Source organism: Clupea harengus, chromosome 13, assembly GCF_900700415.2.
Source record: "Clupea harengus chromosome 13, Ch_v2.0.2, whole genome shotgun sequence".
Classification (NCBI taxonomy): Eukaryota; Metazoa; Chordata; class Actinopteri; order Clupeiformes; family Clupeidae; genus Clupea; species Clupea harengus.
In genome coordinates this window covers 19,731,871-19,749,085 of record NC_045164.1, presented here as the reverse complement: position 1 = coordinate 19,749,085, position 17,215 = coordinate 19,731,871, and the positions used below count along the sequence as shown (strand labels likewise).

The 17,215-nt window shown below is 40.6% G+C and overlaps 2 protein-coding genes across 2 annotated transcripts in view; both read left to right on the top strand.

The window, feature by feature from the left end:
* Nucleotides 1-17,215, top strand: part of LOC116223095 — a 234,927-nt gene that overhangs the window by 8,956 nt on the left and 208,756 nt on the right. The gene's annotated exons all lie outside the window — the stretch shown is intronic.
* Nucleotides 12,064-14,163, top strand: LOC116223221 (complement C1q-like protein 2). The gene is made up of 2 exons (XM_031579226.1): nt 12,064-12,686; nt 13,418-14,163. The coding sequence occupies exons 1-2, from the start codon at nt 12,101-12,103 to the stop codon at nt 13,702-13,704; spliced, it is 873 nt and encodes a 290-aa protein (XP_031435086.1). The 5' UTR covers nt 12,064-12,100; the 3' UTR covers nt 13,705-14,163.

Genomic DNA, 17,215 nt, shown 5'->3' with positions numbered 1-17,215 from the left:
CATGATTAAAAAAAAAAAATAGTTCTTCAGGCAAATATAACTTTAAAGTTTCAGGTGTTGTGTAGCAACCCATTACTTGCTGACTTCAAGTTACAATGACTTTCCGTTAGGTTAAATGACCGGACTACTTGCGGAATGATATGAAAGATGTGAATTAGACGCACAAAACTCGTTGCAAATGACAGCGGTCATTACAGCAGTGAATATAAAGAAATTACAGACCTGCGAACGTTGAGGTGGCCCATTCAAATCAACGGAACTTTTTTGAAATTCTGAAGAACCGTATAATAAATACGTATATGATATACGTATATGATAAATACCGTAACCGTGATATCAAATTACACATACTGTGATAGGGGTGGGCGATATGGCCAAAATCTTCTCAGAGGAGGGTGTCTTTCTCTGCCTCACTGGTAACATCTGGTGCTGCAAATATAGGACCCTGGTCAACTGCAACTCCCCTGGTCTTCAGAAATGTCATATCTAACATTGGCAATGACTACAACCCAAAAACAGGTACTGGAAGAACAAGTTATTCATGGACCTGTTTAGTGTTACTGTTGGCTATATGTTCATCTGTCTTTCTAACCAAGTTTGTGTAGAGATCAAGCTAATGTATCACCTTTTGGTGTAACTCACTGTCCTAGTTTCAGGGCAACATGTTAAACAGACAAAACAATTAATAATACAAAATACTTTTAGAGCTATCTAAAATGTGAATATTTTAAAGCCGTGGTACAGTAAAAGCTACACAGCCATACGAGGAATCAGATATTTTGAGTATGAAGAGACAACATGGGAAATAGATACATCACAAAGGGCTCTTTCCAAACTCTCTTTAACAATTCTCATTTAATTTTCAAATCAATTAAACATGATTCATTGTTTGTCTTCACAGCAACCCCCATGCATTGAGTGCTATCAGACACATGACCTGGCCACAGTTGAATAATGACCATAACCTGCATTCCTTTAACACCTGGCTGCTTGCTACAACCTTCCCCATCGTCACAGAGAGAACTTCAGGATGGTTGTGATTTCCATGTCATCTTGTAAATGAATATGAATGTAACCTATTCATGTTTGGTCTTTAATTGATCCTTGTGATGTGGGCAGCTGTCTGACCATGGTTTCATTGCAATCTGAAGTACCGCACATAGTTGTACCATTTGAATAGTTTTTACTTTAGGTCTGCATATTAATCACCCTCCAGGACACCAGCCACCTAAAGGGTTACTTGAGGCAAAGGGCCTGGTCTTACTCTACTTACCCATGTAATAGTAATCTTACAAGGACACTCTATACCCACTTAGCTGTTTTACAATACCTGAATGCTGCTCCCCAACTTCATCCTCTATCCATTTTGCATGTATCATGTATACACCATGTTATATTTGTATGTATTGCGTTACAACCCTGGCGGGTCTAGGCCCCGCCCTGTGATGTTGGCATGCCTGTTCTCTCTCCCTGGCTTTCTCTGCAGCAGGTGATTGGGGACAGGTGTGTGCCTGATTGGCTGGGCTACAAAAGCCCTACTCAGCCGGAAGTCGTGGCTGCTCTGGTCCTCCTGGCGTTTTGATTTGGGTTCTTCTTTGTCTTTTGTTTGTTATACCCCTAGACGGATTTTGCATGACATTTTGGCTACTTCTCATAATACTGATAAGCACCACACTTTTGCATTCTTTATTCTTTAATAATTATCATTTAATACATTTACTTTATTATTATTATTATTATTATTATTATTATTATTATTAGTGAAATCTGCGTGGCTTCCCATTGTATTGTATTGTACTGTATATGCTGTGTACATTTACCACATGTATGTTACCATGCTCATCCTGGTATTTCACCTGCCATGTTCCTGATTGTTTCCCCTCCCCTTTCCCCCCCTCCCCTTCTGCCACAACTTCACATGATAATATCATGAAGATGGGCATAGGAGAAATAGTGGTATCACCAGTCTGCTAATGCTAATCCTAATGTAAATCTATATTTAAGTAGCTAACAATTATGTGCAGTGGCCATCACCGTAGAGGCTAGGCCACATTTTGAAGTGCTAAGGTCTAAACATGTTTAAAAAAACAAATGTGTCAAAAAATGATGCAGGTGTGTGGAGGGGGCAAATCAGTGAAAAACAAGGATGCAATGCATTGCTAGTTAACAAGCATGCTAATTCTAGCAGGTAATTAAGAGTGTGAGGGTAAAAGGGCTGACTAGTTTATAGCACACTGAGTGAGTCAGAAGTTACTTCAGGTCATATTGACCCAAACCAAATAGGCGTTTTTGATTTATTTAGTAGGTAGACTGAAAGTGATATGAAACAATTTGATATCATTTTTTGGGGTCATTAACGATTTCAATGGTTTGAAAATAGTTTCGGGTCACTATGACCCAAACACAATAGGAGGCTTAACACTACTGAGTCCAAGCCTGTTTTTCACTCTCTTAGGTAGTCTGCCATGCCTTGATATTTTTGTTTATTTCACCTAACTAAAAACATTGAGGCAAAAGTGGCATGTATGATTATATTCTAGAATACCTCAGCAATAATAACATGGGAATGAAAGGAATGTAGTAAAAAAAAGATTTAATTTAAATCAAATCTAAACAAACCCTTACAAAAACATACTTTCAGAGGTGCTCAGACTTTGTACAAAAAATACATTGTAAAGATTTTGGAGCAAGGCTTTTGAACTCTGAACTTTGTAAACATAGGTGTTAGTTTTACAAAGGTGAGTTTAGCATTTAGAAAGTGTGTGTGGTTTCACTACTATATATTTATAATTTTAGAGTGACCTGTACCTCTTCAAAACTAGTGTCCCTACAAATGCATATTTACATTTACATTTACATTTAGTCATTTAGCAGACGCTTTTGTCCAAAGCGACGTACAAGGGAGAGAACAGTCAAGCTAAGAGCAATAAAAAAGCATGGTGTAACAATAAATACTACTTTACATGAGAATTAGAAAAACAACAACCTAGAAAAGAGGAAAAAGAAGTGCAGGAATGTAACTGCTGAAGTGCAAGTTAAGCGCTAGTCAGGTGCCAGTTAGGAGGGGAGGTGCTCTCTGAAGAGTTGGGTCTTCAAAAGCTTCTTGAAGGTAGAGAGGGACGCCCCTGATATTGATGAGTTAGGTGTAAACACACCTGGGACACCTCAGACAAGAACAATGGCCCTTACCTAATGGCCCTGGAATGTCTTTGTGGCCCGTACCCCCCACAGGTTTTCTTGACACATCATGACCCAATAGCGATCACTGAATTACCATACCCTTATCATATGAATAGCTGTCATTTGCTAATGGGCAGGTCGTTAGGAGCTGAAACCTCACTCAGAGACTGAATAGTGCAAGAGACTAGTCCTATTCTCCTTACAAAGTGCTTATTTTTATTTTTGTTTCAAACTGTGTACATTTGAAAAGAAAAGGGTTCAAGGTTTCTGGGGGTGTAAACTGTTCCCTACTCATTGATACTAAACTGGGACCATGTAAATTAATCTGTGCATCTGTTTTTTAAATGTGTTCCTGCTCATAGCCCAGGAATAACTACCTTTTTTGTCCCCAGAGAGAAAAGTGTCTTTTTCAGTCTCGCTGGAAACAAACACAAACAGATACACAGGACCCTTCAATACTGGAACAACCCTGGTCTACAAACACATATTTACCAACATTGGCAATGCGTACAACTCCAACACAGGTGAATGTCAATGTCATTTTACCACATCAGATGTGTAAAGCTTTTCATCAGTAGTGTGTGTGTGTGTGACCTGCTGTTCTTCTCTCATTCAGGGTTCTTCACAGCTCCGGTGAAGGGAGTGTATGACTTCAGTTTTTACATCTATGGAGGAGCTCTATTGAGTTGGGAGCATATCTCCGCAGGAATGGGCAGCCACTCGTGGTGGCGTACACCAAACTTGACCGTGGCGACATAAACTCTTCAAACGGTGTTAGTGTGTTGTTGGAGGTGGGAGATGTGGTGGATGTTTTCCTGCCTGCCAATCATAGGATATTTGATAACACAAACCATCACAGCACCTTCAGAGGTCACCTGCTGTTCCACGTCTAAGTAAGTCAGTCAGCTGACTAATTAGGAAGTGTGTTGCCTGTATTACCAAAAGAGCGAAAACACACACATACACACACACAAACTTAATCAGAATTTAGGTTATGCACGCCTGCTTGCTAGCTGTATTGGGTGCTTAGTTTTCATTGTGATTTTTTCACATGACATTTTGGCAAACTACACTATATGGCGATTTGTTATTATGGTGTCTGTCTGTTTAATATTGATCAGCTGAGTAATAGTCCTCAACAGAACAGTGTAGAGGAATGTAAACATTTCACATGAAGCATATGTCATAACATCACATGCTGTAGGCTACCTGTCTGTATAAAAATTAAAAGTAAAGATTCAAACATTAAACAACCGTTGGTACAGATTAACTATTATTAACATTGCTAATTGCTAATAAATTACTAAAAGCTAATTTTCACATCTAAAATAAAGTCTTGTTGTATCTGCTATGTATGTTCCTCATTCTGAACCTTACAGTAATCACAGTAATACCTTTATCTAGACCAGTGTTTCTCAAACTTTTTCAGACCAAGGACCACTTAGCTAATAAAAAAAAACTTGCGGACCACCTAACTAAATAGCATATCTCCGGAACAACAGGCCTCCTACCCAGACCTGGCGCCAGACAATTGTTAGCGGCAAATGATTTTCGCGGGTGGGCTCTCCTTTTTTACATACTGATAGGCTAGTTATATAGATATGACAAGCTCTAGGCAAAGCATCTGGAACCCTGCTCCATGCGTGACTTGGTTATGTTACAAACTATAGTTCGCTCACAGCCTCATGCTCCCATCACACACTCCAATGTATCACACAACACAACCAATAAACACAACGATGCGCATACCGACCACACCACCGCATTAATTCACTACCAACAGAAGGCTAGCCGACTGGCATTAATATCGCCATCCTAGTAGTCAACTTTTCATAATTAAGATTTGTAAATGATCTAATGTCACACAACACAGAATATAGTTATCATCTTGCTGTCTCCGCAGCGGGAGAAAAAAACGCTGTTTGAATGCAGCTCCGCGGCGTGATGATGCCAACTGCGGCTGAACCATCTCGCCGTTGCACCTTCTCCTACTGTCTGTGTCAGGGGCTTTCTCATTTAATTTAATTTTCATTGTCCCTGTCTTAAACCACCAATCCATGACCTTGTTAATAGGCAACTGTTTAATAGATTTGGCTACTACTGACTGTGTTCTCTTCGTTCTGAGTTGTATGTTAGAAATGTCGCAATAATTTACTTTTGGCCGTAGCGGACCATTACGGGGCAATGGCGGACCACCAGTGGTCCGCGGACCACACTTTGAGAACGACTGATCTAGACCCACATCCATTAGAGAACAAGACACACAGAATGGAGACAAGCTCTGGGGAGGGGGTGACATATAACCCATAAGAATGCACAGTGACTCTCACACACACACACACACTCACACACACTACTACTCACATCGGCCAACACTTAACATTAAGTGATGTACAGGAAAAAGGCCTCAGTAAAAGAATGCATGTTCCTTTTGTGTTCAGACAGGGTTTCTATAGGTTTCAACAAGTTCAACCCGAGACTTTTTAAGACGTTTTAAAGAGTACTCTTACTGCAATTTAAGCTTACAAATTAAAGTATTTATATTCAACTAGAATATTCAACTGAACATGATTGTACACAGCACTGTGTGTATGCAAGTGTGTGTGTGTGTGTGGGGCGGAGATCCCATTTCATTGTAGGGGGGGACAATACATGGTAAAATTAGAGAATCATTCCTGGGGTAATTCTCTTATAACATTTACAAACAGAAATTCGACATCATTTTTACATTCTCTAAACGGTATTAAATGTACTAACACAAAATATCTACTCCCAGACAAATCATTTCCAAAGTTCAAACGCAAACGAAGGCTCTTCAAGGAGGAATTCAGCTGAATGTAAATGAACGTCTTCTCCCGTGGTAGATCAGTTCAACAATAAAAAGTAAACTAAACCGCGTCTTCTATCGCATCTACTGTCCACAAGGTGGCAGTGTTTATCTAGCTACAGCTACTAAAGCTACTACATTTAAGCAGAGCATTTCTAAAGGAAGGCAGAACACTCTCCCTTACGCTCCTTTGCAACTTGGCGCTGGCTCTCTGTGCCCAGCTGCGTTTTCTGGCTTGGCTTTGCCTAATGAAACCATCATTCAACATTTTCAAGAATGTAATTATTTTCCTATGGACGTCTTTATCAAATTGCCTTGATATTACTGGGGTTTTTCTACTTACTTGGGGTTTCGGAGCACAAAAAAATGACTAAAAATGTTTTATTTTCTCTACCATTTCAACTGAGTCTCTTGTTTCTCCTGACGATGTTTCTTTACTCCAGTTTCTCTATTTACCATCAACAAGACAGAGGTGGGTCTAGCTTATATAGAGAAGAGGCCTACGGAACTCTGGGAACACCGGATTGGGTGACCTCTCTGTGCACTAACTGGATACCGCTGGTAGCGTCAACCTTCTGAACAGTTGTTTTCCTTACAATCTGACCGTGTACTGGGCTGATTGACTGACTTTAGTGCTTATTTATTTATCCAATGGCATTTGCAGTGTTCGTGTAGTGCTTTTATTTATGTTAGGACATCACGATGCCTCGTATAATCATGACTATAAATGTAGACATAACTGTTTATGATATTCTCGTATTTATTATTATTATAATTGTTTAAATCCCAGGATGTCTGTAGAATTGATGTGAACGCAATCACCAACGATTTCTCTCAAATTCAGCCCTTAAGAACATGGGCACAATCCAATCTGGCCGATTTATGACTGGTATTTAGCGTTCTTAAATTCTGTTCAAAGTTATGAACGAATCCCAGATGAAGAAACTTTCATGAATGCCAGAATTGTCCCAGGAACTTCGTAAATGGAGTTTAGAAAAAAAAATCTTCTTTATATGTTCTTAACTGCGTTCGAGAATGAGGTAAATCTCTTTACATATAGTGTATCATAGCGGCAGTGACGGGGGAGAGAGGAGGAAACAATCTCACAATCTGACCATGTGCTGGGCTGATTGACTGAAACACGGAGCGTTGGAAGCAGCATGTGAACCAAACCACTTTGAGGAATAGGGGGATCATGATTTTGTAACACGTAAAAAACACATTGTTTTACGTTTATAATTAGCACCGCTTGTGTCGTCGTGCTTTTATTTAATATTACAATTTTTCACAATTTTGTTTCCAATGATTGTTGGGGGGGGGCAACTTTATGGTAGGGATCTCCGCCTATGTGTGTGTGTACAACTGAATGAGGCTACATTCGTCAGGGAATTCTTCAGGCTACATTCTTTTGGGAGTCAGGGGACATAGTCTGAAACAACTCCTCCCCTGCTATGATACAACAGAAGTTTAGCAAAAACCATACAGTTTAATTTACAATCAACTTCAGTGGATGTAAGGCCAATCATCTTCTAGCTGCCTACAGAACAATGCAATGTTTTGGGTTTATTTAACACAAGGGAAGTGTGCTCTCATCCTCCCTCCCTGACTGTTTAGTGCTGACACTGATGCTGTTCCCCAGACTGACAGAAGGGAGGAGTGCCCTCAACACTTCAATAGGGGGGTGACACACTCTTGTGCCCCGAGGACGACTTCTGGGCGGCTGAAAAGAACAACAACATGAAGTACCAGGCCAACGACCACGCCGTCACCACCCGCTAATCAGGGGATTGGGAAGGGGACTGAGGCAGGTGTGTTGAATCAGGAGGGGGCGTGGCAGGAGCAGGGCTCAGCGCTGGCGTGACAACATCATTAAGTGTTGAAGTGTTATATTCCATTTAGTGGTTGGTGTGCAGCACCCAGAGTCACACCCCTTGGCACCTGGCACGTGTTTGGCCATGACTGTAATTGTTACTACCGCAGAGGAGGAAACTCAGTTAAAGGTGATCAATCAGAGGAGCCGCTCAGCTGTACAGTGATAGCCTAACTGTCAAGAGGGACATAAACATCGAGAGGAGATTCAGTATCAACACTTCTGCCCTTCGCCCGATTCTGGGACTGGAACATGACCTCAGGATACTCTTACTCAGGGGCGGCCCTAGCACATTTGGCGCTCTAGGCGAGCGTCACTCCTGGCGCCCCCCCCAAATAATATTATAATTTTTTCCCCACGAAAACGGAATTGCAACTTTCAAACGCTATTTTGCCCTGTAAGACTGCATTTCTTTCACATAAACACAACAACGATCGCGACGATGAACAAACATTAATTCAAGAACAAATCACTGAGAAAATGTCACGCCTGTGCTGGACTACGCTCCGGCCACGCCCCCTGTTCAACTGTTTATGGACACACACACACACACCTCCACGTCATCTTCCCAATCGCCTGCAAATAATGTTTTCTTAGTCGTCTAAAAGTGAATCTAAAATGATCAAACAAAAGTATGTATTATCATCATTTGTTAAATGTAGCTATTATGTAGTTATTAAGCATTTTGGTGTATTTGGACAGCCTGACATTTTTTTATTCCAAGATGCATAGTTGGTTAGTTGAATCATGTCTAATAAAACTGGCTAACTCGCTCCACCAAAACTAAAGCTGTCCAAATTTGATTACTCACATTTTTATGACGCAAAATGACGCAAATTGCGGTACAGCTGAACTTGAACTGATGTTTCGACTGAATGGCAATAACAAGGAACGTCACAAGTCACTGGCTAGCTAACGTTAGCTAACTAGCAAGATTACATAAAATCCATTCGTTAAAGTTGACAATACAACACTTGGATTTTTACCAGTATTCCTCACTTTGACAAGTTGCCGTGTTTGGCTTCCTTAATGGGTGTGCTATGCAACGAGTAAGATATGTGTAGTGTTGTTGCACTGGCTATTGGCTTTATATGTGCGCCCCTATTTAAATCATGTCTTTTTTTGTATAATGTAGAATAAATGGACATATCATTTTTGATATACCCGCCTCTGTAAAATCCTTAAAGAACTATGTGACAGGGAGTAGGAAAACTTTCAATGATAAGGTCTATCTTTTCTTCTTAACTCCACTAAAGTGCGGGGGGCAATTCACGCTTTCGTTAACGTTTTCTTATCTGGAATTCATTCTAGGCTTGAACAGGATTTAAGGATTTACCTTTCTCCTTGGCACGTTTCTCTTCTTCTTCCTTTCTTTTCTTCTTAAATTGCGCCCCGGATGGCTTTTGCCTCTTCATTATTTTGTTCTTCAAAGTTTCTTGAACACACACACACTCTAACCAAACGCCTCACTGTGCTAGCATGTTCTGACAACAGAGATGGGCAAAAATACATCAAAATGTATTTTGATACAAAATACAAAATACCCCTCAAATAAATGTATCAAAATAAAATACAAAATACTGGTGCCAGAAAATGTAACAAAATACAATACATGTATTTTGTATTTAAAATATAGGAAATACTTTTTCTGGATTTTCCGTTTTCTCACAGTTTGGTATAGCAGAGCATTCAGGTTTGGGCTATATAATGTACACAAAGCTCTGGGGAACCCCACAAATAGGAAAAACAGTCACAGAATATCAGTGTAAGCAAAGCTATTAAAAGACAACAACTTGATTGATTATGTATATATATATATTTGCAGGCAGCAGCTGTGTGACTAATGTTTTCACTAAACAGGGATCTCAATGCAATCTCTATGGCTTCCGGGAGGGCTCGCCCCACCATGCTTTTGTCATACGTAATTGTGTATAAGGACGTCATACGGCTTTGATCAAGTCACAGGCCGTGTCTATCACCGCACACTTGCACACTTCAAACACTGACTTTCAGTGCTTAGGGCGTTCACACTGACAGAACCAGCAGAATTCAGGGCACTGAAAGTACCTGGATGACGCACTGCAAACGGTCAAACAATGCAGTGTGAAATAATGGACACTACTCACTCTAAACGGGCGCCATCTTGGCTACGTAGCGGAAGAGGAGGAGCCCTTTCCGGAAGCTTTTCAGTTTGGAAAGTTGGCTGACTGACGCTTCGCAAATCACTTCAACCATTATTGCTAGAGACAATTGTATTGTTATGGCGCTATATAAATAAAATTGAATTGAATTGAATTAAAAGATGTACATTTACATACAAAACACGGCTGTCAGCAGAGTTTTGGTCCGCCATCTTTGTTTTTCGCCAAATTTCCAGGTGGCCGGAGCACAGATTTACGGGTTAAAGGCTCCCACATTTGTGTCTCTCAGTGTTCCATTTGAGACAACACTAATCAGCGACAGAACAAACTACATATGTAAGTGCACTGTATTGCAGTGCACTGTATTGCAGTGCACTGTATTGCAGTGCACTGTATTGCAGAGTACTTCGTAAAGTGTGCCGTAATACATTCTGTCAAGATGGCTAACGTTCGGTGCAACAACTCGATTCTCTCTTTGAAAGAACCTCCTTTAAGTCGGCGTACTAATGAAGATAAAAGGATCAAGACAGCTATCTAAGTTTTCGAACACAGCCCTGTTTTGTGAAAAAAATGGATTTAACGTGAGAGTCAATGAGAGAGATCTGGGCGATTTCCATTTCGCCCCAAAAAGGGGCGGGGTCATTTGAAGCACCACTTTTGCCTGACTGTTGCCTGATTCGACAATGACATTCAGAGGCAGATCAGATGGTCTAGTGGTAGAATCTGACAGAAAAAAAATCTCCTTCTGCCTTAACAATGGAGAAAGTATTTTGAGTATTTTAAATACAAAATTACTCTACTCTAAAGTATTTTGATACAAATTATGTTAGATTTTTTATCGGCCCTATCAAATACAAATTACAAAATACTCAAAGCAGTTGAAATATGTATTTCAAATACAAGTAATTGAAATACTGCCCATCTCTGTCTGACAACACCAAGGACGTACGTACCCCTTCCGCTTTCGATTTTTGGTTCATTTTACCCTAATGTTAGATTTTTTTTTATGTCAAAATATTGTTTGTTGATATAGAAGGGGGCGCAAAAAAAACTCTGTCCAGCAAAAAAAAAACACAATTCTTGTTTTTTTTTTTTTTTTTTTGCTGGGCGCAGTTTTTTGCGCCCCCCTCTGAGTGGCGCCCTAGGCGTCCGCCTATACCGCCTGTAGGAAAAACCGCCCCTGCTCTTACTCAGTGATCAAACTATAGTCATAAAGTCATAAAATTGTAAAATCAATAGTTAACAAAAATCAACCCTGTCAGCCTACAGCCCAGTGCCTTGACCCTGAATCAGGATTTACCTACAGTAAGGAGGAGGATTGGGGACTGGTTACACACACATTAGCTACAGTAGGAGAATACTGGAGACTGGCTACACACACTACTTAACACAAGACTAGCGGCATATCAATGAGCACCATAAACTGCAGCTCCTCCTCTTGATGAAGATGTTTGTCTGGCAGTGAGATATGATTTATGCTGACATAACATCAATAACACACCAATAACACACAACACCAAAAACACAACCTGGACTTTGAGCCGCTGTTAAGAAAACAAGACAGCACATTAACTGTAACTCTAGTGCACATCATTTATGATTCTGTTTATATGATGAAACATGACCTTAAGACATGGCTTGAACAATAACCTGAACTGGCTGTGGGAATCCCCCTTTGTCAGCTAGCAATGATTGATGAATCTGATTTCCTGGTCATAAATAATGAATCACAATTACAGTTACATAGAACACACACACACACACACACACACACACACACACACACACACACACACACACACACACACACACACACACACACACACACACACACACACACACACACACACACACACACACACCACACAACCCTGAGCCTGGGCTTTGAGCTGCTTTTTAGAAAACAAGACGGCACATGTCATACAACCCACGTGCACATCATTTATGATTCTGTTTATGTGATGAAACACAACCTTAGGACATGGCGTTGTAATATGTAGCCAGGTCACAGAGTATAAACAGAGTATAAAACTGTAAGAACAAGCAGCAGATGAGAAGAGAGAAGAATTGTCCAGTTTCAGCATGAAGACTTCTGGAGCTCTACTGGTGCTGCTGTGCTGCTGTTTGGCTGAGACGCAGCTCAGAGGAGAGACCATCGGTGAAAATGACATCACTCACCAGGTCCAGTATGATGAAGCAGAGACCAGAGAGAATGAGATTATGGGTGCAGCACAGAGAACTGAAGCTGCTGCCACAGCCTCCACCCAACAAACCTGCCAGCCTGACATCTACACTGTGCTGAGAGAGATGACCGCACTGATGGCGGAGCAGAGAGTGGAGCTCAGGTGCACTCAGACACAAATAGAGGCCTTGGAGACCAGACTGAGAGCCAGTGAGAGGACAGTGGAGGAGCAGAGAGCTGTTATTAAGGAGCTGAAGGAGAAACAGGAGGAGCAAGCAGCAGTTGTGAGAGCTGTAGGAGGCAGTGTGAACCTCACAGGGAGTCAGGTGGAGGAGCTGAGGAGGGAGAGAGAGGAGAGCAGGGTGTCTTTTTCTGCCTCACTGGTTGCATCTGGAGGTGGAACTACAGGACCCTTTAAGACAGCATTTCCCCTGGTCTACAAACACATCTTCACCAACATTGGGAACGCCTACAACCCATATACAGGTATTGTGGCTGTTATCTCTGTGTTGCCTTGGATAGATGATGAATAACAGCACTCAATATTTAGTTTTCTCCATGCACACTGAGGTAATTAAAATGCACACAAACTACAGGCACAATAAATTAAATATAAAATGAATTAAATCAGGTGAAAATGATAGAATCGTACATCATTCGAAAATTCTCAATTCTGATTGGTCAAACCCATCAGGATATATGGAGGTCCAGCATTACAACAACACTGATCTTTAAATTGTACCTTCGGCTCTGTTACAGTAAAAGGAATGGAGTTACTATGACTCTGTTACAGTAATAGGAATGGAGTTACTACTTATTTTATTTTATTTTTGATATATTGTCAACGTTTTGTTTGATATAGCCGTTTTAGGTTGTATAGCCGTTTTGTACCTCTGGTAGGGGGACTGTCAATGGAAACTAACCTTTTGGCTATAATTGGGTGCATTTACATTTTAATGTCCATGAATGTACACTGTCCCTCTTGATCAAATACATAAATTGATTGATTTATTGGTTACAGTAATAGGAATGGAGTTACTATGACTCTGTTACAGTAATAGGAATGGAGTTACTATGCATGTGTAGATCAATTAGTAGAAAGGAGTAGCTGTTAAACTATGGCTAAGGCATAGGAATAGGAAGCTTTGATTCTGTGTCATTCTCTCTCTCTCCCTCTCTCTCTCTCTCTCTCTCTCTCTCTCTCTCCATCCATCCAGGTGTGTTCACAGCTCCAGTCAGAGGGGTTTATCACTTTTATTTTGCCCTACACGGCCATGGTCATGCCTCCATCCCTAATGTCATCTCTCTGCATAAAAATGGGGAGCTTGTGGTCACTGCATGGTGTCATCAGCCCAGATCCAGTGTCAACCCCTCCAATGGAGCTTCTCTGCTGCTGGAGGTGGGAGATGTGGTGAACCTGATACTGAAGGAAAACGCACGTGTGTGGGATAATCTGAGCTATCCTCACACCACTTTCTCTGGACACCTGCTCTTCACAGTGTAACAGAACCAGTGACTGGTGCAGAACCCGGTACATAAACCCAAAGACAATCCACACAGAACTACATCCGTAAACTAGTGACTAAGATTACCTAAGGAGTGAAAGGAATCATTGATTATATTGATCACTTCCTAAATTAATAGATTTAGTTGTTGTTGCTGTTGTATTTTGCTTTAGCAGGCATGTCCTCCATTTTACTCTTGTTCAGGAGGTCCTGTGATTGTACCTAATGTGATTGTCCTGTGTAGGTTGTTTCCTTATTTGTTTTATCTGCTTTGTAAATCTCTGATTAGTGCTACTCAAATCAAGTGATCATTATGTTCATAACTGCTGTAATACACAGGTGTGTGGCTGAGGCATTCAGGAGAATACCGTATTTTCCGCCTATAAACCGCACCGCATATAAAACCGCATTACAGTATTTCATGTAATATTATGAAATAAACCTGTGTTTTGACCGTACCTGTGTATTAACCACAGTTTATTCAACGTTATCATCTTCTCACATAAAACTAAATACCATGTAGTTGTGTTGCGAGAGCTACTAGCCATTATACAGCATACAAGTTGTATGGGATGGGCATTTCAAGCAAACATGCTACACCTTCTCCTCCCACATACACACACACACACACATATTTCCACTCAGTGTAAAAACCATTCATTTATTAAGCGTTTGTTTAGTGTTATGAAATTGTGTGGGAATAGACGCTAAATGCTTAAAATCGAATCGTTAATAGATCCCCTGGCAACCACTAAATAAATGTGTTCAAGAAGGGCAAGGGGGAGGGGAGACTTTGTCCCCTTAATTCACTACATGTCACAAATGATCCACATGAACAGACCAGGAAATTATTAATTCGATATAAATACATTCCTACACTACATTCCTTTCACTCTCATGCTATGATTGCTGAGGTCTTCTAGAATATAATCATACATGCCACTTTTGCCTCAATGTTTTTAGTTAGGTGGCAGACTACCTCAAGAGCACAGTCTCATGTACTGAGATCAGATTGCCCTCTACAGGAGAGAAGAACAATAGCAGCTGCATTTCACCATGAAGTGAGTTACTGAAGCGACTCCGTACACAAATTCAGTGCTAAACAACCACACCAGGTGCTCATTGCTACACAGTTTGGTGTCTTTACTTAAGCCATAGATGTAAAACATTGACTAGTATCACCAACATGTCATTGACCGCTGTTTGGACTGGTTGACTGGATGAAGTGGATCGACTGGGTTTGAGCAGTTCAAATACGAGCAATACATTTGAAAGGTGCAGTTTGCAATTCTAATGCAATACTCAGTCAGTACAAACAGAGTAAAAATAATTCAGTGAATTTATCTTCACAGTCCTCCAGCTGTCAGTTGTGTGCGTGTGTTCAAACAAACTGGTGTTTCTACAAAATCCTGGCTCTATGATTGGGTAACAAATGAAGTGACTACAAAGTGGTGCACTATTCCAGCCAATCAACATTATTTCTTAAGGTGCACTGAAGGGAGGTGATATTTGATTGGCTGTTGAAGTATCAACAACATTTCTCCAGAATCATGGACCTTTAAATATATTAGCCAACTACACATATGTTCTATCAGTTAGCATAGGTTAGCACAGTGAAGGAACAAGGATAGAAGTGAACACAGTGGTATTAACACAGGGTGTCACATTCATATTTTGCCAAATTTGGACAGGAACAGGTTCACTTCCTCTGCACCTCAGCTTCCTCTAGTGGGCAGACAGTGGTATGACAACCTTTTCTCATTGTGGTTAAGAGTTGATGTGGTTAAGAGATGCATATGTTAGTTTGGTGAAGATGTTTTCAGTCACCCACCCACCATTAAGTTTCTGGCTTTCTGTGAAAGTTTGAAATATTTGTGTTGTTTTTGCTTACTTCACCAAGGATAAGTCAGGACCAGGGGCATCTCTACAATAGGGCCTGTCCCCACCACCAGGTGTCACTGTGGAACAGTGCACGACATGATTGACAATTCAATTTCCAGTGTAACAAGTGATTCATATATTTTCTTCGTAACTAACATTGGTTGTTACATATATCACTGATAGCACTGTCTGATACATCATTCCAAATATGTTCCTGTACATGTTCAGTAAAGGTCATTACATTTCCCTTCCACTAAAACAGCTATATGAGTGTACTATGACCGAATGATGAACTTATACTGTTCTCTTCCTGAACACATAGTTTATAGAATAGTCAAACACACGCACACATACATACATGCAGAAATACAAAAGCCTGTGCAGTTCTAATGCAAATGGCCCATTTTAAACTCTAGTGTAGCCCAGACAACAAAGGGTTAATGCCATAGAACTTTCAGAACCCAATCCACCAATCACAGCTGCGCTTAGTCGTTACCGTGGCAAACAAATCTGACCCAACACAGATAGACACTGGCAGTTGACACCCAACACAGACAGACACTGGCAGTTGAACGCGTGAATAACAGGTAAATAATTATTATTATTATATGGCAACGACAGTATGAGCATTCTGATTGGCTAATAGGTAGTCATGCCAGCCGCGTATTGACCTCCTCGCCGGTCTGCCGGTCTGATAAGTACTCTTATTGCCCTCCTCTGACGTCATCTTAAAAATTAGCGATATTGATAGATCAAGAAAAAAAAAAAAGCCAAAGGAAATTCAGAAGCAGCGAAAATGTGCCAAAGAAAAAAAAAAAAAAAAAAAAAAGACATCAAAAGCCATGAGGAAATTCAGAAGCAGCGAAAATGTGTTATTGAAAGTGATGATGAAGACTAGACTACTATAGTTTGAATCACTTGTGTTGTTACTTTACTGTAAATAGGGGTTATGCGCAACATTCTTCCTCTAGACTTCTTCTTAAAAAGCCATTTTAGCTGCACCGTTTTCTATTTATCAACACCATACAGGGACGTGCGGTCCTATGAGGCAGGTGAGGCAGAGCCTCACCTGTCATCTTGAAAAGTAAAAAAAAAATAAAATAAAATATAAAATAAAATAAACATTGATATTTCTCTACTAATCTGTGGTATAGGTGTAATTTCTGCATGATTCCAATCATTTGGAGCATTTTTATAATCAAAATCGCTGAATTCGCTGAATTCGCTGAATTCGCTGAATTTGCGCATGTCCTATTCAAATAGACGGGAGAAAACAAGGGACGTGCGGTCAGGTTAGGCACCATGTATTGTCTATGGGAGCTAGTGAGGCAGTGCCTCACCTAGGATTGCGCAATCGCTCCAAACTGGGTTTTGCGCATGCGTGCGCATGCGTACAACCTTTGAGCTGAGCTCAAAATGCATTGAAAAATCATGTAGGTGGGGCACACAGTACCTCTGCCTCAATGAAGGGGGCGTGCGAGAGCGCACCTGTCGGGGTTATGCTGGGAAACGTTGCTCTTCTTCTACACTTCTACTTGACGGCGAAAATGGAAGATTTTATTGCTAAGCTGAAGCAGTTCTCAAAACTGGAATTTCAGTCCAAACGTGAAATGATTAATAATGGGAGAC

Excerpts from the sequence above, each read along its gene's own strand:
- LOC116223221 (XM_031579226.1), top strand. The coding sequence starts at position 12,101 with ATGAAGACTTCTGGAGCTCTACTGGTGCTGCTGTGCTGCTGTTTGGCT. Across the intron at positions 12,687-13,417 it reads CGCCTACAACCCATATACAG|GTGTGTTCACAGCTCCAGTC; the intron begins GTATTGTGGCTG and ends CCATCCATCCAG.